Source organism: Protopterus annectens, chromosome 9.part0 (genome assembly GCF_019279795.1).
Source record: "Protopterus annectens isolate FY-2018-M chromosome 9.part0, PAN1.0, whole genome shotgun sequence".
NCBI lineage: Eukaryota > Metazoa > Chordata > Ceratodontiformes > Protopteridae > Protopterus > Protopterus annectens.
In genome coordinates this window covers 1,747,368,303-1,747,393,127 of record NC_056743.1, presented here as the reverse complement: position 1 = coordinate 1,747,393,127, position 24,825 = coordinate 1,747,368,303, and the positions used below count along the sequence as shown (strand labels likewise).

Sequence of the window (24,825 nt, the reverse complement as noted above, 5' to 3'; positions counted from 1 at the left end):
GGGAAGCAAACCAGTAGTGACCATAAAAATGTAAGACGTGCTCTTGCCAATGCACGTGCCCAACTCTGAATCCTGCAAGTATACAGATCTGGAATATCCATTCAGTATTAGAGTAGCATTTACATTATGTAGTAAGTACATTAATACTACAAGTCCACAAAACAAACCCAAGACCGTCACTGAATACCTACTCTCCAAAATTCTAGCTTCTTGTAGTATTTATATATTAGCCCTTTAAGTGTAATATGTTCAGTACTGAAGGAAAAAGTTAAGACCTCTCAGCCAGCTGCAACCAGTTTTTTTTTTGGGGGGGGGGGGGGTGAAGTTGTAAAGATGAAATCCTTTATAACCCCATAAGTGAAGGCAGTTAAATCGCCAATTAAACACTGCTGCTGAAACGGTCCCTATGCAGTTACACACACACACAGAGGTTACACTTGAGTACCAGAAGAGAAGAAAAACTTCCGCTCAAAATAAATAAATCATATATTAATTTACAAACATTTTGAACAAAATATATACTATATACACTGTGTAAATACAGTATTTACAGCATTCACATAATTCACAGCATTTAACAGATAAATCGGGACTAACCTGTAACAAAGATATAGTAAATGCAGCAAAATGTGTGATATAAAACAGGCACTGTTACAAGTAACTAGTCTTATTTTCCTGACCAGATGAAAAACAGACCCTTGGTGTTAAAATCATGGCATCTGTCACTGTTAGCATGTAAATAACCTGTAGCAGAAGTCCCAAGCCTGTCAAGGCATTGTCTCATCACTATACCTATACACCCCTGCACAATAGAAAGAGCTGTCAAGTATGTACACATATACATTATATACAAATACACAACTATTTACATACAGAAAAAAATTACCCAGTATGAAAAACTACAAAAATGGTTATGACACGTGCATTTCCTGAAGAAATTCACAGGAAACAGGACCCCATAAGTGTGGGACTTTTGGCCATCTTGGTACTAAAACCATTCAAATTGGGATTCAGTGCTGCAGGTTAGTTCTGCAAACAAAAAGCACATGGTGCTCATACAAAATTCTAAAGGTCAGTCTGGAAGAAAACTTCCTAGTACCAGTCAAAAGCAGCCCCTTAACTCTTAGCGAGACACTATTCGAGAGGAGAGTGTTTGCTGTAGTTCTTCATAGCAAAGGAAGTACTTCCACACCAGGTGACAGAGGTAAAGTGGTAAATGCAGTTCAATATGGCAACATGCCAGCACATACGTTATACCCGCTTCACTTCGGTGAAATAGAATTGCGCCGGTTTGAGGTGGGAAGGCTTTTCATAATGGTGACATAGGATTCTTCAGTACAGTGGTGCGAGCCTGCCATTTACTGAAGTAAACTCAAGTTGTTTCAGGATACAGCAGCAAAAATGTTCAGTTACCAAGGCACAGTCAACTGTCAGGCAATGTCATCATCCATGCTCACTATTTGTCTCTGTAAAAATGCAAATAAAGGTTTGTTTCAGTAAAGGGATTAAGAGAGAAAACACAATTTTCTACAAGATGGTGTAAATGCAAAAAGTCACCAGAACAAAAGGGCAATGCAAAGGGCTCAGACAGATCAGGCAAGCTTAAGTCAAGTAACTTATAAAACAAAGGATTTCAACCTTTAACAGCTCAGCTACCTCTGGTGTATAAACTAGAGTTAAAGCATGTCAATTTTGAGATTTGGTGTTAAAATACAAGTCAAAGATTTTCTTTTCTACAAAAGCAGAGGAGAAACACCACAGATTCAAGTGTTCTGGGTCCATAGTATAAATGGACACACACACAGCTAACATAATGACATAACTCACTTAAATTTAGCCAACTTTAATGAGTAAAAGTAGTATCAATATATCTTCCCCCACCATGACCAGTTTGCTACCTTTATTAAATTTAGTATTAAAAAAAAAAAAAAAAATATATCAGGACAGTCATTTTTACCCCCTTTCAAAGGTCCAGAACCATGCAAGCACAGTGACCACATTTGAGAGAGAGTTGCATGTGCATAGCCCAATGTGGAGACTTTGGAACAGTAAACAGGGCCCATACTGATGGGTGCAATAATGCTCCTCTCTGACACAGGACTTGACAGCAACTCTCCCAAGACACCACTACAATAAAGAGGTGCCATGAGACAGCCTTACTGTAGACCCAGGGATAGTAACGGATCACATATTTTTGCCTTTTGTCAGGACAAGCAACAATTCAGAAATGCTGCAGATATGTCAGTGTGCATGGTGTGACTGTGTACTTATAGTAACAGTTCTGCAGTTGCAGAATAAAACAGTATTTAAGCTACCATGTACTAAACCATTAGTGTTTTTTGTACTTATAGTAACAGTTCTGCAGTTGCAGAATAAAACAGTATTTAAGCTACCATGTACTAAACATTTTTTTTTTTGGGGGGGGGGGGGGTCCTGCAGTGTTCTAGCAGAAATGCCAATTTAGTTGAAGGTACCACTCAAAACACTATGTTATTTTGATCACAAACCACTATTTGTTCTCTTCCTGAAGTGGAAACCAAGAAGTGCACACGTCTGCCCAATGTTTAAACTCCCATTTTTCATCTACAGCCTTTAAGATAACAATTCCACTTAAAATACTGCTACACTGTCAAGAGGATCCGCAATACATCTTACTGGTTAATACATCATGAAAAGCACTTTCATATGGATGTTTTGCATTTACTACATCAAAAGTTCAGAATGGGGAGAAAAGCATGTGGCTCCTCACGTGTTGCAGTAACCAGGTTACCAAGGGTACTCACTTAGCCTTGGTGCCAGACCATGTCCTAACTCTCTAGCTCTACATAAAGCTCAGAACTCCAGTTCATATATGTGAACAGGGAAGTCCATCCTTTAATCAACTCAAGGAAAGTTGTGAGTCTAGAAGTCCCAGTAACCCATACAATGCCATCTATTCCTACCACATAATCCAAAACAAAAAAAAAGTGTAAGAATGCCAGTAAAGGTGCAGAATGCAAGGACAGTGTTAAGACTTTCTTGAATAGGACTGCACCCTAAACTAATGTGGAGACTTCCTATAGGCAAAAAGATTCCAGAGAGAGAAGATAATCACCTGGTTTAAAAGGTATTGCTCTGCTAGTGGGATACCAAGTCAGATAAGTGGTCAACAAGAGTCCTATAGTTCTGTAAATAACTGTTGACAGGCATTCTGAAAAGACCCTGGGATTTACAGAAAATAGCCAGTGCTCTGAACCACAGCTTATGCTTCTTTCTTCAAGCTCAGGAATCCGAGAGAAAGCAGACTGATTTTAGTATGAACTATTGACTATCCACTACCCTGTGGGGACTGGAAGCAGAAAACTGCAAGCTCCTTTGTGTGCTTGATCAAATGAGTATTGAAATTTGCTGTGAAAACATTAAGCATGTATTAAACATTCTTGCAGTCAATGTCTTGGCAATTTGATTGGTTGCAGATGGCCTATATTTTAGCAACTGTGCAACTGAGGGGGAAGTCTCAAAACAAAAGCACACTACCGCAAGAATTTGTGCATCCTTTGAGTGCTTGGGAGGGGGCAGAACCCCCCACATCAGGGGAAGCATCTACTTTGCTAAACTGGGAGTTTAGTAGCAAGAGAAGTTTTTACTGGACAGGAGAGATTCACACAAGATGGATGAGGAAACCACAATATTATGCTCCATGTGTATCAAATGGAAGTTGGATAATCATACCAAAATTTGTACAATTGTAACACAAATTTTAATTTCCCAGATTAGCTGCTTTCTACCTATACTCCATGGGGCTAACTGGGGAAAATGGTCCAATGTATTTAGAGTTTTACCAGGTCAATTTCTTGTGATGCAAAAAGATTCAGGAACATGGTTAGCATTCCATAACATAGCCCCAAAGGAAATGCTGTAGATTGTTATAAGGGTACCTCTGCCCCTGAAGTGCTTTTGAACCTCATTGTGCAGTATCTGGCAGTCATCTCTCACCTGCTTTAGGTGGCCCAATAAAGAGATGTAAACTAATATGGTACCTGCAAAAATTGTGAAATATACATGCAATAACCAAGTAGTATCATACAAGATCCAACAATAATTGGATTCCTTCATCTTCCCTTGCAAAACAGCTACACTTAGTAAAGATGTAGCACTCCTGAAGTGGTACTTTGTGCCAAATGGGCTTGCTCAGTTAGCAAATGTTGCTCGTATGAAATAAGCAGCACACAAGGAAATCAAACAAGGAGAGGTCCTAATCAGCATTTTTTTTTGGCAAATGAGCCCTGAAGACCACCATGTTCCAAAACCACTGGGAACAAGAGATGAAACAAAGCGAGCATTCACCCATGTCCAAACACCCACAGGATCACTTGTCCACGAATGCAATAAAAAAGCTCCTCCATGACTAGTTATCTGAAGGGAAAGCATTCAGACCAACTGTCTGCCCACCCAGCAGATGCCAAAAATGCACCAAGGGTCTTTTGTTGGAACATCTTTGATCAAAAAACTATACACTGGCACACCAATAAACATTTCTGCAGTTAATATTTGCTACATATTCAGGCCCACTTCCAAAGAGCAAAGACAGGCTACTACAGCAGTCTCCATCTTTATGCAACAAGGGAATAAGTAGCATGACTTGCAAATGGAAAAAAGTAGAAAATAGTACAGGCTTTACTTCTGCAGTGCCCACTTTACGGAAATCACCTATGCCTGAAATAAAATGTCCTATACCACACAACAGTGGTGCCAACTAAGCAGACGTTGCTACTGTGTCAGCCACATTAGTTCAACCAGCAGGCACGAAAAGGCTCCTGCAAGGGTGACTGTGGACAAAAAGCAGGCAAGTCCATGCCAAGAGACTGCAGGACAGCACTTCCTTGTGGAAACCAAGAGACTAATCCCCACAGAATATGCAGAGCAGAAGAGAAACTATGGTGCATGTGAATGCAGTCAGCTTGCACTGTGTACTAAATTCCTATTCCACAGAATTAGAGTTTAAAAAAAAAAAAAAAAGTTTAGATCTCTGCAAAAATGAGGATCACAAATTTTACTAAGAAATTACAGGGAAAGCAGCTAACTGTTTTAGAGGACTGCTGTTAAGGACAAAGATGCATTATCGAGAAGCATCAGTGTCCATGCCTGCAAAACAAAGTCAGTGAGTGGGCAAGAATGGCCTTCACAGGAACTGCACAGTAGAAAGGTCTTCTAGTGGGGAAAAAGTCTGAAGATGCCTTGCACAAACAATTAGCATATTTTATAGGATTCAGCCTACCCAGACCATTCTGAAAAAAACACATCAGGTAATCACAACCAAGACTCACCCACAGTAAATAGCTACCATTAGTAAATACAACACATTCTAGGTACTAGTCTGCACAGGCCACTTATTTCAGTCATTTTTCTTCTTGGATCTCTGGACCAAGCAGATAAATTGAACCAAGAACAAAGGGTACATGCCTGGATGAAAACTCCCCAAAGTAGATATTGGAAACTGTCCTTTGACATCCATTCTGTTAAAATGCAACCTTTGATAGTGCACACGTGACACGACAGTGCTTAAAGCAAAGCAAGAGACCTCCCCCCACAACACAGAAAGTTACACAAAATGCTTGTAGTGTCATTGACTTAATAGTTAGTACACATGGCTTTCGTAGTAGGTCAGAAGGCTGCGGATTCGATTCCTACAACAGATGATTGTAGTGCTGCATTCCAGTGTGTGCCATCCTTTGTACGATATGTACAACCTACGTCCCATTTGCCAGAGGTGATGAAGCTCAGAATTGCTAAGAGAAAGGGACTCTTCCCAGTGCCCTGGCCGAACTTAGTCTAAATACCCCCAGTGCCCTGGCCGAACTTAGTCTAAATACCCCCCATGAAGATAGTGACGCTAACCCAGGTCAGTCAAAAGACAATAGTGTAAAGCAACATTTCAAAAACAGAAAACTACAGTACACAGAAACATACAATTCCACAAGCAAGAAAGCTGCAGTGTTTGGTGATGAAATCAGGGAAAAAAAGAAAGAAAAAAAAAAAGAAAAATTCGGCCTAGCATTAGCATCCAAGAGAAGAAATCCCACACCATTCGATAGTCGGTGAAGATTCCAGTCTGCGACAACTGTTAAATACAAGGAGCAAGACATACATGCCGCCAGTTTAACTCCATGCCTATGCAGACGATTCTTACCGAAGGATAGCTGTATCCGTCCTGACTTCTGCAGATATGGACCTCATCCTCTGTAGTTTTCTGATAGACTGGATTGTCAAAATTGATGCTGTGGGTATTTTTGAGCCTCCAGTTTTTCCATAACAGGTAGCCACCAAATGCAGTCAAGCACAAGAGCACTGCAAGAAAACGGATTTAAAACTTAAAAACTTGTAAATTATATATTTTTTAATTGATTATTCAAAAACATGTCCGTTTCCAAACTACAGGTGTGAGCACACAGTTACACACATACAAGACAAAAATATACAATCGAGAAGCTAAACAAAATTGGGGGGGCACCTGCTTTACCTTAATTCTAAACAAGGTATTCTAAAGGCTTCGCCACTACTCAAATGGCACATCACTCCAGCATACGTTGCAAGACCCAGCAATTCATGTTTCTTGATCCAGGCACACAAAGTCTCAACACAAAACTAAATGATCTCCTAAAGTTTTTGGGGCGCTCGAGACAACAAACTCTGGTAGGATCCCCCCCCTCCTTACCTTTTCCAACTATATGAGGGGCTGAAGTCTCAACTTCAGGTGGTAGGGAGAGCATTTTTCTCCAAGGCTGTAGAAGGTGCAAGGGGCTTTTTAAATAAAACTGTTCCCATTTAGAGACTTGCAAACATTAGTCAGAAGTTCTATAGTTAGTAGCAGTCTTAATTATTCTGCCTTTCATCTGTACTCTTCTTCATCCACATGAAGTTTACTGCAATGGTTTGCTGTCCTTGGCGCAGTCCAACCTGGCTTACTGCAATGGTTTCCTATCCTTGGCACTGTCTAACCTACTCTGATTCACCATACGAGCCAAGTCAGTCCCAAATCCAAGCAGTTTAATGCATTACTAGTGGCCCAACCAGTAAAGTAGTATTGATTAGAGTCTGCATATAGTTAAAACGATTTGACAAGATACATACTAGATTAAGGAAAGGAGAGAAGATTACTCACAAAAGCCTCTGCTCGATTATCCAAGGCATACCAGTCAGCAGGATAATGAAGGCCCAAGAGGGCTGTAGTAACAATCACAGATTAGAATCTTGCTAAAACCAGGGTCCGAAGTTTTAACTGGTCTAAGGCTTGAGCATTTTTAAACCCCTTTATCTGTACATAGACTATTAAGTGTACAATAAGCCAGATTTATCCTCAGGCTAGCCAGCAAGTTTCTAATCAGATCCTTCAAAAGCAAGAAGCACAAACCCAATCTTTACATCAAGTTTGAAACTTTAAAACTCCTTACCAATAAAAAGGTAACACTGAGCAAAAAATATACTGAGTCCACAAATTAAAGTTTAGGCATACTTGATGTCTAAAATTACTAAATATATTTTACTGGACCAAGTCTCCACACTTGCGCCAAAAGCCTAAAACTATCACTTTGTCCGCACTCCTTCCACCTTCTGAAACTAATGCCATGGCTAGCTAGCTGAAATCCTGGCCCCTACAGACTTTCAAAGGAACATGCAAATTGCAGGCATTTGACATCTGACTGCATATTAGTTTCAAGAGGCTTGCTCGCTTCTGAATTTAAAACTGCCAACCCCTACACATTTACAGTAATGTAAATGCAACTTCCACATCACAACCAGATTATGTACCCTCTTCTCTGCAGGAGTCTCAAAAAATATATGCTTTTTTCCAGTCTATAACAACTTTTTTGGAAATTTCCCCTTCTGAATGAGATCCAACTAGTCTCCCAAAGTTCAGGAAAAGCTCCAAATACTCAATAAAAGGCAGAATGTTTTAGCGACACAACTCCACACACCCTCAACCAAGACAGCGATTACAAACTAAATCTTCACGTGTACCCCCCAACACCACATTTATCACCTCATTCCTTTCTTTCACTCATTCAGCCTCCATCTGCAGAATGACTTTTCAGTAGAGACTTTAACTCTAACTAAAACACCTGAAGTAAAGCACAACTGACATTTGTACATCAAGTATTATATAAACAAACAAATACATACCTATTGGTATTACGATGTATAAAGCAGTGGGGTGCTTTGATGTGGTATCCTCTACAGCTGCATTATTCCGAACTGTCAGGAAACAAATGCAAATAGGTTATCAATTATGTAAGAGACTTGCAATTAACCCCAACATAAAATGTTAAATTCTGCAGTACAGTTCTAACTGATCATTCTAGCATTCGTAACTGCCTCTTCTCCCCACCAAGAACATGGATAAAGAGCAATGTCCAAAAACACCCTTTTCCCCTTCCCCGAGGCAGTGGCAGAACACCCACTGAAACCTTGACAAGACAGCACAAGTGCCTGTTCAACAGATGGAGCCACTTTATCAATTGGTTTTGCATTACCCCACCGGTTAATCCCTGGGGTCCAAAAGATTTACCCACGTGCAAGATCCTGGGCTCCAAGCCAGCCTACGCATTAAATAAGCAATGCCAAAGGCTCCTCAGGAAAAGCCAAAACCACAGGTTGTTGGTCCTTTCTCTGGCTAGAGGCTGAACTGATAGGGAGGGGGTAAAAAAAACAACCTATCCAGTCCAGTCATCAACTGCCCATCAAAAGACAAAGATCCTTAAAGTACCATCACTTTGTTTTTAAACACCTTCATCACCACTTAATGTTTTGTTTGCCTGTGGCTTAACAGAAAAGGAAAATTGCCAACATTTTTTTCCATCTGGGTATGACATACATCACATGTTGCTACCATCAGTCCAACATTACTAAAAAATTGCAGAATTCATGCCTTCCCTTAAACTTCACTTCTCCTCCTGATTATGCATGTATTGTTCCCACATTTTACATTTACTTCTATGTAATTTGCACCCTTCCCTTTTCTAAAGATACCTCCTCAAATTATTTTACAATATTCAATATCTCAAATACAGCTGGTGTAGCTTTTTTGGCAGGTTAACAAACTTAAGGCAGAACTATGTCTAGGCAATTCATATCCTTTATACAAGCTCTAAAGAATATTCTTCCAACTAACCTAATTACATTATCAGAGAATGCAAATGCTTCCAATGCTCTACTCAAAATCCCAGTTTACCATGTCGTTCTATTAATACCATCAAATGTCAAGTCTCCCCTCCATAAAACCAAACTGACCCATAACTATCAATTACAGCCAACACTTTTGCCATTCTTTAGCAAATACAGAACAAACTTTACAAGTGGTTTAAAACTGAAATGGACTTTTATGAAGCTGGATCTGAAGGTTGCCACCTTCTTTTAATTTTATAATACTGTTAAAGTATCCCAGGTTATCACCATTTCCTCCTAATTTCCAAACTTCCAGTGGAATACTATCTGTTCCTGTAGACTTTCCTGAAGACTCTCTCTCATCACCTCCAGTATAAATTAAATGGGTTTCTTTAATTTTTATTACTTAACTCTTTCATTTTTAACCTCCATTTTCATTTTATCCCAGTCACTGGCTTCATCTACTAGTCCTAACTCTCTCCCATTTTCAGGGGGTCATCTATAACTTGATCTCCCTTATAACTACCGCATTAACACTTACTCATTTTAGATTCATGGGATGATACTAGGCTACTGGCCCAGAGGCCCTTATAAGCCTAGCCAAGAATTTCACCCATGTTCCCTCAACATCACATTACAGATCATGCAACACTGTGCAAGAACCTATGAACACTGCCAAAGGGCTAAAAATGAGTCACCGTACATTACACTTTGCACTGCTACTTATATTGTATAGTTTCACTTGGCCTCCTTTGGAGAAGGAAGATTATAAATAAAACTTTCACTGAAAGCCATAATACCTCTGAACCAAAATGCTCCTTTTACATGTAAAGCCTGGGAAAACCTCCCTACAGTTTTTAAAGTAAAGCACCTTAGCTGATGGCGTAAGGGACAAAGCTGTGACAACACAGGTAACCCAAATCAAATTAACTCGTCACTTAAGGGAGCAGGCACAGCCACTTCATTCCTTACTACACCAGCCCTCTCCTTTCACAGTGGAGGGGATGCACATAAAGCATGCTTTCCCTGATGGAGGTGGAAAGTTTGCCAGTGGCGATTAAGGTAAGTGGGCAATAATTTTCCTGGTGATGCAGACAAGGCACATTTCCCCTGGTGCAGAAGAAAGCTTCCTGCAAAAGTTTACTGCAATTGGACTGGAAAGTTCCAGCTGGTTTAAGTCACCTGCAGTGGAAATCTGTGCTTGGCTTCTCTCACTTTACATGTTCCACTTACAGACCACAAAGTACATGTAGCCAAAAGCCAGAGATAGCTGCCTTGGCAACAGTTCTCCTAAACCATCCCCACCCATGCAGTGCAAATTGGTTTGGTTATAAGTATGGAAGTAGACTATTGGCAAGTAGTAGAATACATATTCCTTCAATTAAGGGTAGTAAATCAATGAGAGCACAACTGAAAACCTAAAGCATGCATGCATCCAGATACCAGAAATCTAACTACAAACTCTACAAGAGGCAGCAACAATAAGCAAATATATGCTTAATTTTGAATTTACCAAGCCAAAGGAGAAAAAGAAAATATAAAACACAGGAAAAAAAAACAGCAGTGAACAGTTTTTTTACTTTGGTAAAAATGAATCTGCAGGTTTTAGGGGAATATGCAGCTGTTAAATAGCCGCTTACTTCTTGGGGAAAAAAAAAAAAAAAAAAAAAAAAACTTCATGGCAGAAGTGTCATGTAATAAGGAAAAAATTGTCCGTTACTTTAATACACAAGGATAGGGAAAAATCACAGAACCCAAATTCCTCTAGCATCCTACCAACAGAGATTGGGTAGTCTACCCAATTAAACCCTTACAGAAACAAGTTAGTTAGGGGGAATAGGTCAGGGTCTCACCTTGTTGAGAAAGCATTTCAGAATGAAGAGTAGAGTTTGGAACCACAGTATCACTCATTTGCTTTGCAGCTTCAGTGGTTCCAAGATTTGGTTTTCTAGTAGTCCTTTGAGGTATAGTTTTGGTTGTAGGTGACACTCTATTGCTTGTTGTAGTGCTGCTGGTAGTAGTTGAGGAAACCAATATCATGGAAGCTTTAGTGGAAACAGAAGGCACTTCACCACCTAAAAAGGCAAGCACAGCAAATAAATTAACCACACTGCAAGAAAGCCTAGTTTCAAAGAGCGCCAAAAACTACACTCAGCTGCTACTATGCTTGCAGAGTGAGACTAAAATGCAACTTGTTTTCCAGAAATATTGGGGGGGAGGATACTTTCCTTGACCAAGCACCACTTCCCGAGCCCTCTTGTACAAAACAGTACCAAAGTAATACATCACAGAACGCCAATATCTTTACAAGCATCAAAAGGAATTAAAGGAATTCCTACAACATGTAGCTGTTTAGAGGGGAAATGCAGCACACTGGCAAATTTATTCATGCCTGCTTAAAAGAATATGATGCATACAACAGGTTAACTAGTTCTGCCCTAAAACAGAATGCTCTCCTGGTAAAACTGTCAGAGTACCACAAATATGCTGCAGGAAAGAGAAAGATCATATCCATTATAACTCACAGTAAGAATCAACACAAGATTCAGACGCATTCAGATCAAAATACAGCCAATGATTTTTTGCTGACCTCCATAATTAGTTCAAAATGGAACATAGCACTTACCTTTAATGCAGTTTCTCATATCGGTGGCGAGCACTAAACCATCTGGGCAGGCACATGTATACTTGGGGGAGTGCTTTGTGATCTGAGGAGCAGGCAGGCACAAATATTCACAGCCACCATTGGGGACATTGCTCCCTTCACACCGGTTTAAACCTTGGGGGACAGAAAATGCAAGAATTAAAACCAATTAAAAAAAAAAGTCAATCAATAAGAAATGGATTTTATACGTTTCGACACTTCATACCTTTTGGTTGTTTAAGATGGTGGTACAAAACTAGATCTTCTGGAGAGAAGAGATCTTCTGCAACCCTCACAATATCACCCCCGTTCAGTCGATTGGCACTAAAAATAGCTTCATTCTCCATATCTGTCCAAAACACTTTATCCTGCAATAACAAGTTCTACATTAAGCTGTATAAATTAAGAGGACTGTGACAAAATCTGTTCTAACCTGCCTCAAAACAGAAAATGTATCTATATCCTAGTTATAAGAAATAAAAATGAAAGACTTGTTACCATATTGGGGGGGGGGGGTTACCATGTTACACAATAGGCCAGGAAAGGCTCCCTACTGAATGAAATGTCAGCACTCGTGATGCCAAGTGAGAAAAGCCGGACAACAGCAACAGCCAGACCACAGAGAAAGAGTGAATCTTTGGAGGGAGAATCTAAATCACAGCTCCTTAAAACCTTTGCAGGGGGGGCTTGCCCACCCCTGCTGGAGGCAAACCCCTGAACTTTTATACCAGCTCCAAAATTAATCACACATGGGAGAAAAGGGAATAGTCTGAGAAATGAAATCTTGAACTTTGTATACCAAGTCCAACTTTTTGGCCACTTTCTGAATTTCAGGACTTGGCTCTGGTTTGGACATTTCATATGGTTACTATCAGGAAACCCCATCATCTACAGCAGTGCAGCAATAAGACACCTCAATGCACTTCTCTTAACTAGAAGTCAATCTGGAGGTCCTATCTGCAGAAAACTCTGACTACCAGTAGATTCCATATCATTGAATGGGGGGCACAAGCAAAAAATAAGAGGGGATTTTCAGATAGAAATAATGGAACCAAGCGGACCCAACCTGGGAGTGGTACATACTCAGGCATGTGGTGGACACTGCAAACTGCGTGGTCTTGGTGTATACAGTTTGGAGAGTGGTGTGGTCAGTTGTAATGCTGATCCAGCAGAAATAGGCTAAGCAAACTCGCCCCTAGCACTGAATGCCCATGCCCCCACCCCAAAAGGCCTTATGCCTACACCATTTGAAACAAAAACTGCAGAGGTAAAATTCTTCTTAACACAGAAGGTAGCCCGTGGAACTTTGTTTTACCAGACTGACATTTCACATTCAGCTTGATTTCAGCAGCTGAATGTGCCGCGTAACATATAAAATGAAGCTGTAGGCCAACATGAACTTATATTTGAAAAGTACTGTAATATACTACATTAGCAAGTTTAATATACACGTTACATTTTGAGGTAACCAAAAACCATTAACTATTTTCCATTGTGGTGCAGAGCAATTTACAACACTCAGAGTACCCTCATCAAAACTGCAACAACTGTTTCAGTACTATTAACTGCAAGTATCCCAAGGATACTGTGACACAAGCACTGGCACGGTATGGCCAACAACTTTAATACAGAGATGTAATGCTTTACTCATTGTTTGTGACCACCATTTACTAAAGTCAGAGCAACAACCAGATGGCAGTTGGCAGCGTTTGAAATGCATTTCATACCTCTCAACTGTCCAGATTTTTGCCTCATTTTTAGTGTGTTCCTCATACAATTTGTGGTTTTCTGGCAATTCTGAAATGGCAGTAAGCGCATTTCTCCATAAAGAAAATTATTAGAACAGCTCTCACAAGGCACTACATAGAATTATCAATACGTTCAGTAGGATACAGCACATTTGAGGCTAGTGTGAGTTCAGAGTGAAACCAGGCACAGTGTGTGTGCGTGTATGCATGTGCTAGCAGAGATGGAAGTCGCGCTACCTCTCTGAGGTGAACTGCCCAGCACAGTGGGCAGAGTCCCAGTTCCATTTCACTCAGAACTCTCACTACTATGCCTCAGGTTTCACTTCAAAAATGCCACACCAGCTTCCAGTTTCAGATTTTTGCATTATAATCCATCACACAGGTTTCACTTCAAAAATGCCACACCAGCTTCCAGTTTCAGATTTTTGCATTATAATCCATCACACACACTGGAAAGTAAGAGACAATACTGCTTGCACAATTTATATACAGATTCAATGCCAAATCTAACCTTACAGATAAATAACCTTTACATTCACATCTTACTAAGCCACAATGAAATATAGTAGTACATCAGAATAAAGTTACCTCAAATACAGTTACTGCAAATGGGTGAGCCAGTTTCTCCTGGTCTACAATAATGGTACGACGGTTTCCTCCATTTGTATCTACGCTTGACAAAGAGTGGAGTTTGGAATCAACCCAGTAAAGCCGCATATTTGGAAGATCTGAAAAAGTATACAGTTGTAATTATATATTTGTTGCCCTTCCTTTTAGTAGGAATTAGTACACAGAAATGCATTTTTGAAAAACAACCTGCAGTCAAGGAAGCAGTCCTACTCCTATTAGACTAATTTTTTGAGTTTAGCCACCAAACTAACGTCCATGTCTTCTGCAATTCCTGTACTGGGCTGGCAAAAATAAACAAACATTCTATGGCCTTGTGACAGCAATGATGCACATTTGAAAAACAGCAGCCGTTATACAACTATGTTTACTCTTTTGGGGGGGGGGGGGGGTCAAAGATAAGCAAAACCACACTTAATACTGCCCAGCACCCAAAGACATCAAGTGGTTATAAATGCCAGAAGTATATGGGAACTGTTTTGGTATACTGGCAGGCTGCAAGGGCATTAATGTCAGTGCTTGAATATTTGTAGGTCATGCATGTATCCACTTCAGCCAAGTGTTATGTGAAGATACAATGGCAGCACCTACACTCACCCATCTACCTTTTACCAACTATGAATAACTGAACTGGAATTCAAGACTACTATAACCTACTCACTTACCAAGGGTAATGCCATTAGGCCACTCGATGCCATCAGTCACCAGTGGAACGCGATCAACACCATTCAGGCCTCCTTTCTCTATCTTGGCAGGAGTTCCCCAGTCAGTCCAATACATGAACCTTAAGAAAAACAAGCAAACAGATGACAAGACTAGACAGTAACCAGAATTACTGCAAAACACTACTTTCCTGACTAGATGGGACCCTCTATAGGTACACAGGTGGTTACAAGGCATGCAGTCCAGGAGATTAAGCCTGGCCTAAAATTCACAATTGCTCCAAAGCACTGTCTGGTACAACAGAAAGCAGCCTGTTCACAGTTTAAAGCATTAATCCTCTGTCCTGTCAGACTGACACAAATGGCACACAATGCCACATCAACACTTCATGCTAAAATTAAGTGAAAACAAGTACATAAACTCTACAAACAATTTGCTGTGCAACATTCCAGATGCACAGCAATAAAACAAGTGATGCAGCCCACTTTATGAATAAGGCAACAAAATTTTAAAAACATCTGCTTCGGTATCACATTCTCTGTAACCCATCTTTTTACAGCTGCACAATAAATCTGCATACCATATACTATACACACATACATAAGCATATACACATACATATATAATAACACACACTGCCTAAATGAATCCTCCTATACCAGTTCTGAGGCCATTTTTATGAACACTAACTACCCAACTCTACATCATGCAGTCATGAGACACGCATAAAAGCCTTACTAATTTCCAAGTGCAAGCATACATCAGATTAGAGGGGGGTGTCATTACTGCACACACAGAAACCAAAATTACTCTGTCCCAGTCCTTTCCATCTTGCAAGGGAGCTAGCACCTCCATTATTTTCTATGCAAGTATCATTTTCACTGTATTAAACATTAAATGCTGAGGTCAAGTCCTTAGTTACATGCAACCAGCACTCAAGAGTTTCTAGGGATTCTGGTTTAAGTCAAAGTTCCCTCAAACCCACACAAATGTTGCTTTCTGTAAAGTTTAACAAACACATGAATATGTACAAAAAAAATGTAATTACCCACTGGTAGGATCCACTACAATAGCACGAGGTTTAGCAAGACCATCTTTGAATAATGTTGTCCTCTTCAATCCTCCCGTATTGGCTACAGAAATTGTGCTGAAGACAGAGTCTGTCCAGTAGATGTTTCCATGAACCCAGTCAACAGCAATGCCATCTGGGGACTGAATTTCCTGTTCAATAACTGTAATGTGATGGGAAGAATTCCCTGCTTTGTCCATCAGTGCACTAAAGGGAAAAAAAAAAAGACGACGTGTTGAGAATAATGCTCGATATCTTGCTCATCTTTCAGTGCATGTCTCCAGTGTTCACGAACAACATTCAAAATAAAAACAATTTTGCTACAGTGAACATATTTCAGTAGAATGCTTCAGGTCTCCATCATAAAGACCAGCTGTGGACCTGATACAAGACCATAAATGGTGGGCGGGAAGTGAAGGAAAATATAATGTGCAGATCACAGTGCAAGTCAAGAAAAGGCAGGCACATACTACTAAAATTCACAAACAACTAAAAAATAAGTTATCAAGAAGAGTAAATAAATAAATAATACTATCATCCACACTTATCTGAGCCCAAATACGGCATACTGGGTACATTTCATTCAAGCCGAGCAGACTGCACTTCATTGCATCATCCATACCCATAAAAGCAAGACTACCCGCTCAAGTTCAAAAGACTAGGCTAGCTGCCCATGCAGGCGATTTTAAGCCTAGCCAAATTTCCCGTGTGTTTAAAATAACTTTAAATAATATAACCACATGGGATGATAATACTGGGATCCATGCAAGGGATAAAGCCCTTAGAGCCGCCGCCTCTGTCCATTACATTAGTAGTACTGGGGCAGTCCTGGTGCAAATGTTCCGTTTCATCTTGCATCTATGCAAATATTTACATGCTGGTATAGTGTGGTGGTGTACATGTCTGTGTTTAAGTATTTTAAGATTGCCAATATATAACTTGGGAGTGGGCAGATTGCATAGAAACTTCTAAAGATGCCTTGGGAAGAAAGGATCTCCTATTCCAGTTTTAATTTTGAAGGAAACTACTTTATGGCCACACTAAAGTGAAGAAGATATGCAAGGGATGGTGCAAAATGCTCCCATTAGTAAGAACAAGATCCCAGGTGGTATTCCCCTAGTGGGCACTGTTCCCAGTGCATTTGTATTGACAGAGTCCAAGAATGTCTGTTTGTGCACTAGTTGGTATAGGTTCCCCTTCTACAGTTAGTTTAGATCACCTATGAAAATGGTACTGGTGATAATACTGAGCGAGTGTACCTCCTACAGACAGGCATTTTGACTGTTTTGTTACATTTCTAAAGCTAGCTAATATGTGGTATGGGACCTTTAATTTTGGAAGTAAAAGATTCATAGGTGAATGGTAGGCTAACTCCTGTGAACAGCCATTTTAAGCCTAGCCAATAACCTGAGGTCAGATACAAACCCTGTACCAACTCAAGAGCTTAAAATCCACCAAAGCCATGTTTGAGGCTAAACAGCTATCCTGTACCTTATGTCTATGAGGTGAAGACCTTAATTATGCTGAACCGACCATAATTGTTATTGTCGTCACCTCACAGGCAGCTGATGGGTGTCTGGGTGTCCGGGCATTATGAAGTTCTAGTGTAGCATGCCGATTTATCAGCCTTGATAAAAAGCCTCTTTTGGCTGGAGACGTGACACACCACTTGTCCCCATCCTGTGCAGTGGTCTAAATGTGGAAGTTAATAGCCCTGCACAGCCAAAGTGCTCAACCCTATTTTAAACCATCTCTCAGGTCACTGCAGATGTCAATGTCTGCCAAGGTTGAGGATTTGTAGGGAATAAAGATTCTTGTACAGGCTCCTAGCATTGATCTGTACTACCCTTAATTTTTCTTTGCTTGTTTCATTATGTTGGTTGGTTTAACAGGTTGGCATTGCCTAAAAAAAGGCAGTATGCAGGTAAACAGTCTTTTACCAATAATAGAAACCCTACATGGGACAGGTGCAGTTATCACTGGTAAAGCAGCATGGTCTGTCGATCATATCCTTGCAGGCTGACAAATATTGGCCCTCCCCCTTTTGAATATCACCATAAGCCAAGCCAATTAATGAAGTCCACTTTTTGCACATATCACAGCAATCATCCTTGCAGAAGGTGGGGATGCTGCTCAATGCTAGGCTCATACCTGCCTTGGACAGTCCGAGAGCACCATCTTCTCTCTTCATACGATCCAGAAGTCATTAAACACCAGCATGAATTGTGTCATCCTGGTACTTGATCAAGGATGAGAGTACACGTGTGAGCTGACTGATCCTGGCACCAGACAAGCAACTACACGCTTTCCTTGCTCAACCTGGTAAACAGGCAAATATCTTACAAGGGAGTAGTCTAACAAGAACATCTGGCTGGGTCGATACCTGCCTTACCGGATTCAGCATCTGTGACTTTAGGACTCCTTGTGCTATGTGAGCAAGTAGGCTTAATATGCACAGGTGTGATATGCGATGGCCTTTGAGAGATATGGTGTACTGCTTATTTGGTGTCCATTTAATATGCAAGAGATTTTTGCCTCCAAGAACATGAAATATGTACAGCTTTCACAGTTATGATGTTTGAATAATAGATCAGACAGCATGAAACCATTTTAACCCTGTCTCAAGATACTCATTTCAGTCAGGCTGTCTTGCTCTGATTTTTAGTATCGACACACCAGCAATTTTAGCTTACAAGATAGCAGACATGTTCCTAGGCTTAATTACTCAAATATATTTTAAAATACCACTCAAAGCTGGTATAAATCACAAATGTGACAGGCATACCAGCATTAAATTCTATTTGCAATCTCCAACACCTTTCCCAGTGGATGATAGCACCCTGCCAGTGAGGAATGGGAATAACTGAAGATGGCGAAACCTGACAGAAAAATGTGCGCCCTCCATTTTAAACACTACAGCTTTTACCATCAGTCTGCCTCCAATCAGACCATTCCAGGGGTCAACAGTCTTCTGAAGCTCAGTTCACCTCCCTTGCCATTACAAGCAGTTTCCTCTATACTTATGGGCTAGCCATCAACACCTTTGTAGGATTTCTGTTTTAATATGTGACATCTCTTCCAATCTTCATAGCTGACAAATGCAGAGAGAGAACACTTTGCCAAGTTAACGAATGTGAACTCACATGTACTACAGTTGAGAGAAAGCACACAATTTTGCATCCTGCTTTAGGACATCTACACTAACAGCAGAATCATTTCCGAGGAAGGAAAATGCGGACTAATAAATTTACCTGTATATTTTCTTCTGCGACAAGTCCGACCAGTAGATTTTGTTCTCAGAGATCTCCATATCCAGAGCAACTACGTTTTTCAGACTAGGAATCAAGCTCTTGTAATCACTGCCATGTAACGTCATTCTCCTCACTTCATGCCGATTGGTGAAGAATAAGTAAGCTACTGTTCCTTTAAAAGCATAAAATTATGCGATTAGTTCTACAAATTACTTAGTGTATTTAGACAAGATGCAGCCAAGATTCACATTTGTCTCATTTTTACAGTTCTTTGAGAAAACCCCTTTAGTTTCTTCCCATTGCAAGTCCGCAGTGGCTGAAAAGCCATGAAAAGAATCATAGAGATGATCAGAGATATAGTAAACCTCCAGACACTGGATCCAACCCAGTTGGTTTTGTCAAGGGCAGATCATCGTGCCTACTTAGTTTGGTGGACAGCAATAGATTAGGGTAAAATCATTCACACTGCCTACCTTGGCCAAGCATTTGAAACAATAACCCAAATTCTGGCATCACTGAAACTCAAGAGATTAGGTACAAGCCCATATGTCACCCTGTGGATAGCCAACTAGCTCACAGACAGGACCCAGGGAGTTAGAATTGGGAAGTCCACCTCTACAATAAGGCTAGTCACAAGTGGAATCCCTTTGGGATCAGTCCTTGAACTGCTCCTTTATGGCATTTACTTCTCAGAAGTAAAGGCCAATGTCAGTATCTCTGGCTAACTAAATTTGCAGAGGATTGCAAATTAGGAGCCGTTACTGAATCCCACCCAGACAAATTTTCTCCAGGAGGGGCTGACAACTGGTTAGAGCCATGAACTAAAACTAAATGCCAAGAAATGCATAATGGTACCCTTTGAGGAGTCATCCATCCCTGGTAACTATCATACTGACAACACACCCCTTAAGAGCGGACTTAGCAATCAGGGGACTTGGGGACACAACATAATCTAGCCTTTGACCATTATATGTCTATAGTGGTAAGAAAGTCATCCTAGGTTGCACAACTTATAATGGTATGGCATCCAAGTCCAAGGAAGTCATTGTTCCACTGTATTCAGCATTTATCAGACCCATCATTAATTACAATGCATCCCTTGGTATGTACCTAATCAGGCATATCCAACAACTGGAAAGTCCACAGAGGTTCCTCACTAAAATATTGGACGCAAGCAAAATGTCCTATGCAGACCGCCTCAAGGCCCTATCCCTGCATTCTGTCTTCTACAGGCTTTTGAGGGGAAATCTGTGCCTGGCATACAGAGTCTTGTCAGACACCACTCTGATGGACCTCCTGCATATCCACAAAACAAACAGCACCAGAATTACCCATTCTAAAGACTTAAACCTTACCCATGATATAAATAGGACCTGTTAGAGAGGCATGTATTCCAGAGACTACCCTTTCTATAGAATAGGCTCCCCATCCACGTGAAGCAGAGTTCCTCCCTAACTCAAGTGTAATTTGGTCAACTGGATGGGAAACTGGAAATTCATCCCTGGTTTGGCACCCATGTCTCTAATGGACACAGGTAACCTGTAAATGGTTAATCTCCCAGGCCTATGCTTACACTTTATCAAGGGTATCAACTTGAGAGATTTGGGATGCATGGCTAGGCTTAAAAAGGCCTTTGTGGTTGTTAGCCTAGTAAACATTTATGGGCCTACAAGAATTATGCTAAACTTCCAAGCAGGCTTCTTAAACACATTAGCTAGATTAAATCAAGCCAGTATAAATTAAATACTGCAACACCCATCTCAGCATGGTTAAGTAGAAGAGAAAAACTACACACTCTAGATGTAGTAGTACAGTCTTGTCACAGAATTGTTGGTAGCATTAGTTATCCTTCAGTACCTGCAATTCAGGTCTTAAATTTGTGACCTGCTTTATTAAAAAACAAAATGTTTAAAACGAGCTTCCTTAAGAAATCTTTCCACCCAGATAAGTTGGAAACAAATGCACGATTGCTCAGAATGTTAAAAGCAAAATAGTCAAAAAATTTGTTTTTGTAACCAAGAGCACTGAAGTCTTACCGACTGCCTTGCACGTCTGTGTACTGGGATCCATCTCATACCCAGTGGTGCATTCACACTTATAGCTTCCTTCCAGGTTCACACAATTCTGACTACAGATGTCAGGATCCTCGCATTCATCGATATCTAGGAAACATTAAACAAGACCACCTTTGAGTTACATTTCTCACAAGAGTGCAGTGCCATAACGATTTAATATAGAAACTAAACGTGAGAAGTCTTCACACAAGTTGAAATGCTTCCAACTACCCATCCCCATAATGTCTTACTTGTAAAGGCAACCACCACATTTGTCTACTTAAAATTATTCCTGAACAGTTGTTAGGGAGCTCTTAAATGCTAGAACATAATGACTATAACCACATTGATGTACAATGAGAGGCATTGCTTTAATTCTGTAAACTCAGTCACTCTTCGGGATATTAAACAAGACCAGAGCAGCCAACCTACTGCCTTTTATCCAGTCACTACATCAGTGCCTCACTACTCACACAAGACTTAAAGGTTGGATATGATCAGTGTATATTGTCTGCCAATGACTGGCCTATAAACAATTACATCAGTTTTATTAACTTGCTTCATACAAAGGCACAAACAGTACTTAAGAGAAAAAAAGTCCCTAAATAAATTTTATATAAAACCTGCAAATCCCACTACCAAGGGAAGGGAGGTAAAGATACACACCTTCACACCTAGTCTTCTCCACCAATCTGAAGCCAGAAGGACAAAGACACTCGTAGCCAATTTTTAGGTCATTGCAGATGTGGGAACAGTGGCCATTGTTGTTCATACACTCATTTTCCGCTAAAAACAAGTATAGAGAATTAAGGCATCTTAAATTAGTGCAAGACAGCTTATACAATGAACTATTTCAAAACACATTTCCATGTTTACAGCGTCACTGATTTCTAACTTAACTTTTTTACTGTTTATGACCTGTGCACATTCAGCTCCTGTACGAGTGTCTCACAGATGCATTAACACAAGGTCACGTGGTCCCTTTCTGCTCAAAAATCCAGGGCTCTTCCTACAAATAACAGTAATAGAGATATCCCTTCTCCCCTTCCCATAAACAAATTCTCCTACTCAGTGTCTTTCAAAGATTTATTGTATAATAAAACAATTAATAGCGCTCACCAATCCTGAAACCAAATCCCTTCCCAAGCTCTCCCCATCTCTGGTAGATGCATGTTTTAAAAGGACAGCATGCAGCTCCTGTCTGCTCTAAGCTGTATGAACACTTCCATACAGCTTTAGAGCAGGCAAGAATGCATGCAACACTTCGCATGACGCATTCCAGACAAGCTAATGCTCCCAGATTAACCACAAGCCAAACCAAACAGCTTTACTATTGCAGCAAGAACCAAGTGAACTTCTAGTCTTGGCAACATCCACCTGATGCAGTTTCTCCCTTTAGTGGAGAATCTTACAGTCCGTTTGGCTGCTCCCTTCTCATCATATTTACATTAAGCCAAATGCATTTCTTAAATCTGATAGTCTATGGCAGAGTCTGAACAAGAATGGCCATTAAAAAGAGAAGCCTGGAAGGGAACAGCACGATGGGAATATTCAAGAATCTTTGTCAAGTCTTTATGAGGAAGGGATTTCAAATTACTGAAAATAAAGTGTCCAAAGGTAGCCAGTCGCACCATTTTTTTCTGCCTAGACGACTACTTTCTTCCGTTTCAGAGAAATGGAAACTCCCAGATTAACTTGGGCCAAAGACATGAACATTCAAGGAGCTGCAATCCCATCATGCAAAAGTGATTCAATAAAGCGCCAAGCCACCCCACTACCATCAAGTCCCAAGCCTTCTGATGGATCCACACACACAAGACTGCATCAGGCAATGCACTTCAGGAATTATCAGCCAAAACTAGCTTCAAGTACTTATTTAGTAGGACATACACACTTCCCACCTGTTTATCATTTAATGAAATTAGTGCATCCAAATTCTCTCCCCAGTATGCAGGACCCAAAATCTCATCATATCCTAGCCCTCTATTACTGCCACTACCCATTTTAACAATCGCAATGTACTCTGAACTAAAGTGCCTGTTCTACACAAGATGAAAGAACCCAATATTTTAGACAATCATATAAAATTCCATTACAAACATCAATACCCCTGAAGCCATTATCCAGTTGGCCTTGGCCTTAACTACATCACTCGTTTGAAGAGATATTTCTGACCTCACCCAGATTATTCTGACCAAGTTGTCAATTTTCAACCAGTTCAAATATCCATTCAGCAAGTGACCCATCTAGCATCCTGCAGAGACGCCAGACTCCCTGTAATGCAACACTAAAAACTTAAAATTTTCCAATTTCCAAATTGCAGTTTCTTACCACATTCCTTCAATGGCTCATCAGACCAGTCTCTGCAGTCTTTTGATTTGTCGCACACCTTGTCTATGCTGATACATTCTCCACTGCGGCACCTGAATTTATTTATACCGTCACACTTGGTTTCTGTTAGGAAAATAGAATACAGTAGTACACAAGTCACATATAATTACACAAATAAAAGTCACATATAATTACACAAATAAAAACTACTAAGTTACATTGTTCGTAAACAAATTAGAACCAAAAAACAATGGAGACAAATCAAAATGGCAGGCAGATGCAGGCCACAATAACTGGCAATGCCAGCACAGCAATATTGTATACATCTTACACACACACAGCTGTGTTCACATCAAGTGGTGCACCCTTATACTGTGGCTACAGACAATCTGCATCACAGTCATTATTGGGATCAGAAGCCAAGAGGCGGCCTTCTAGAAATGTTATTCAAGCCCAATTTTTACCCATCTCTATCAGCATGCTTGCTAAAACAAGCGCCATGCTCATAACAGGTGATCAGTGCACAGGTTTAACAGTAATTTTGAATTTACAGATTTACAACAGAAACTACTACACAAGTTTGAGATTCTGACAATTTTGGAACTTTGGGCAGTGCAGTCAATAGTCTCACACAGGATTCCAAATGTCCTAGAGTTACACCAAAACCAATTTAGACACACTATTGCTCCAAAAGTTTTTGTCTACATACCATTGACACAGCCAACTTCGTCACTTCGGTCCCTGCAGTCAAATTCCTTGTCACACTGACGATTCCCACGGATACAAGTTCCATCATCACACTGAAACTGATCTGGGCGGCAAGTAGGTTTAACTACCAAACACACAAGATCCACTGCATTAATTTCAAGCAGATTAACATTTCTACACAAGAGCAGCTAGAGTCTCACATGGATAAGACATTTTCCAAATTTAGAATTTCAGGGGGAAGAGAGACAAGTAGATTCACTATTCACAAAAATTCCAATGAAGCAGAATACCTTGAAGAAAATGTCACTAACAGAATGCTATTGCATAGAAAGAAGGCCTTACACAGGTTTTGGTCACCCATACTGATAAAATAGTGGCAGTCTGATCAAGAAGCAAGTGTCCCCAGGAGTACACACTGGTACCAATTTTATAGGGCATCATGCTAGGCCCATTCTATATCACTTTGTTATAATCAGGCTTTTGATAAATGCATATTGTAGCTTGGGATGGTAGCTTTCACACAAAAGCAGCCAAGCATACATATTTGCAATGCCACAGCTAAACAACCCAGTCACTGTAAAAAAAGCTG

General features: G+C 40.3%; 1 protein-coding gene across 1 annotated transcript in view; it reads right to left on the bottom strand.

Annotated features, from left to right (window-relative positions):
- Positions 1-470: 470 nt before the first annotated feature.
- LDLR (low density lipoprotein receptor) overlaps positions 471-24,825 on the bottom strand; it is a 42,536-nt gene continuing 18,181 nt past the window's right edge. Inside the window, exons 5-18 of the mRNA XM_044084595.1 lie at positions 24,238-24,360; positions 23,529-23,651; positions 21,864-21,983; positions 21,180-21,305; positions 19,144-19,315; positions 15,872-16,099; positions 14,826-14,944; positions 14,122-14,261; positions 12,012-12,153; positions 11,768-11,920; positions 10,995-11,216; positions 8,161-8,232; positions 6,170-6,327; positions 471-1,466 (exon numbers count right to left, since the gene is read on the bottom strand). Of these exons, the coding sequence (XP_043940530.1) occupies positions 1,431-1,466; positions 6,170-6,327; positions 8,161-8,232; positions 10,995-11,216; positions 11,768-11,920; positions 12,012-12,153; positions 14,122-14,261; positions 14,826-14,944; positions 15,872-16,099; positions 19,144-19,315; positions 21,180-21,305; positions 21,864-21,983; positions 23,529-23,651; positions 24,238-24,360 (1,934 nt within the window). The 3' untranslated portion in view covers positions 471-1,430. The remainder of the gene's footprint in view (positions 1,467-6,169; positions 6,328-8,160; positions 8,233-10,994; positions 11,217-11,767; positions 11,921-12,011; positions 12,154-14,121; positions 14,262-14,825; positions 14,945-15,871; positions 16,100-19,143; positions 19,316-21,179; positions 21,306-21,863; positions 21,984-23,528; positions 23,652-24,237; positions 24,361-24,825) is intronic.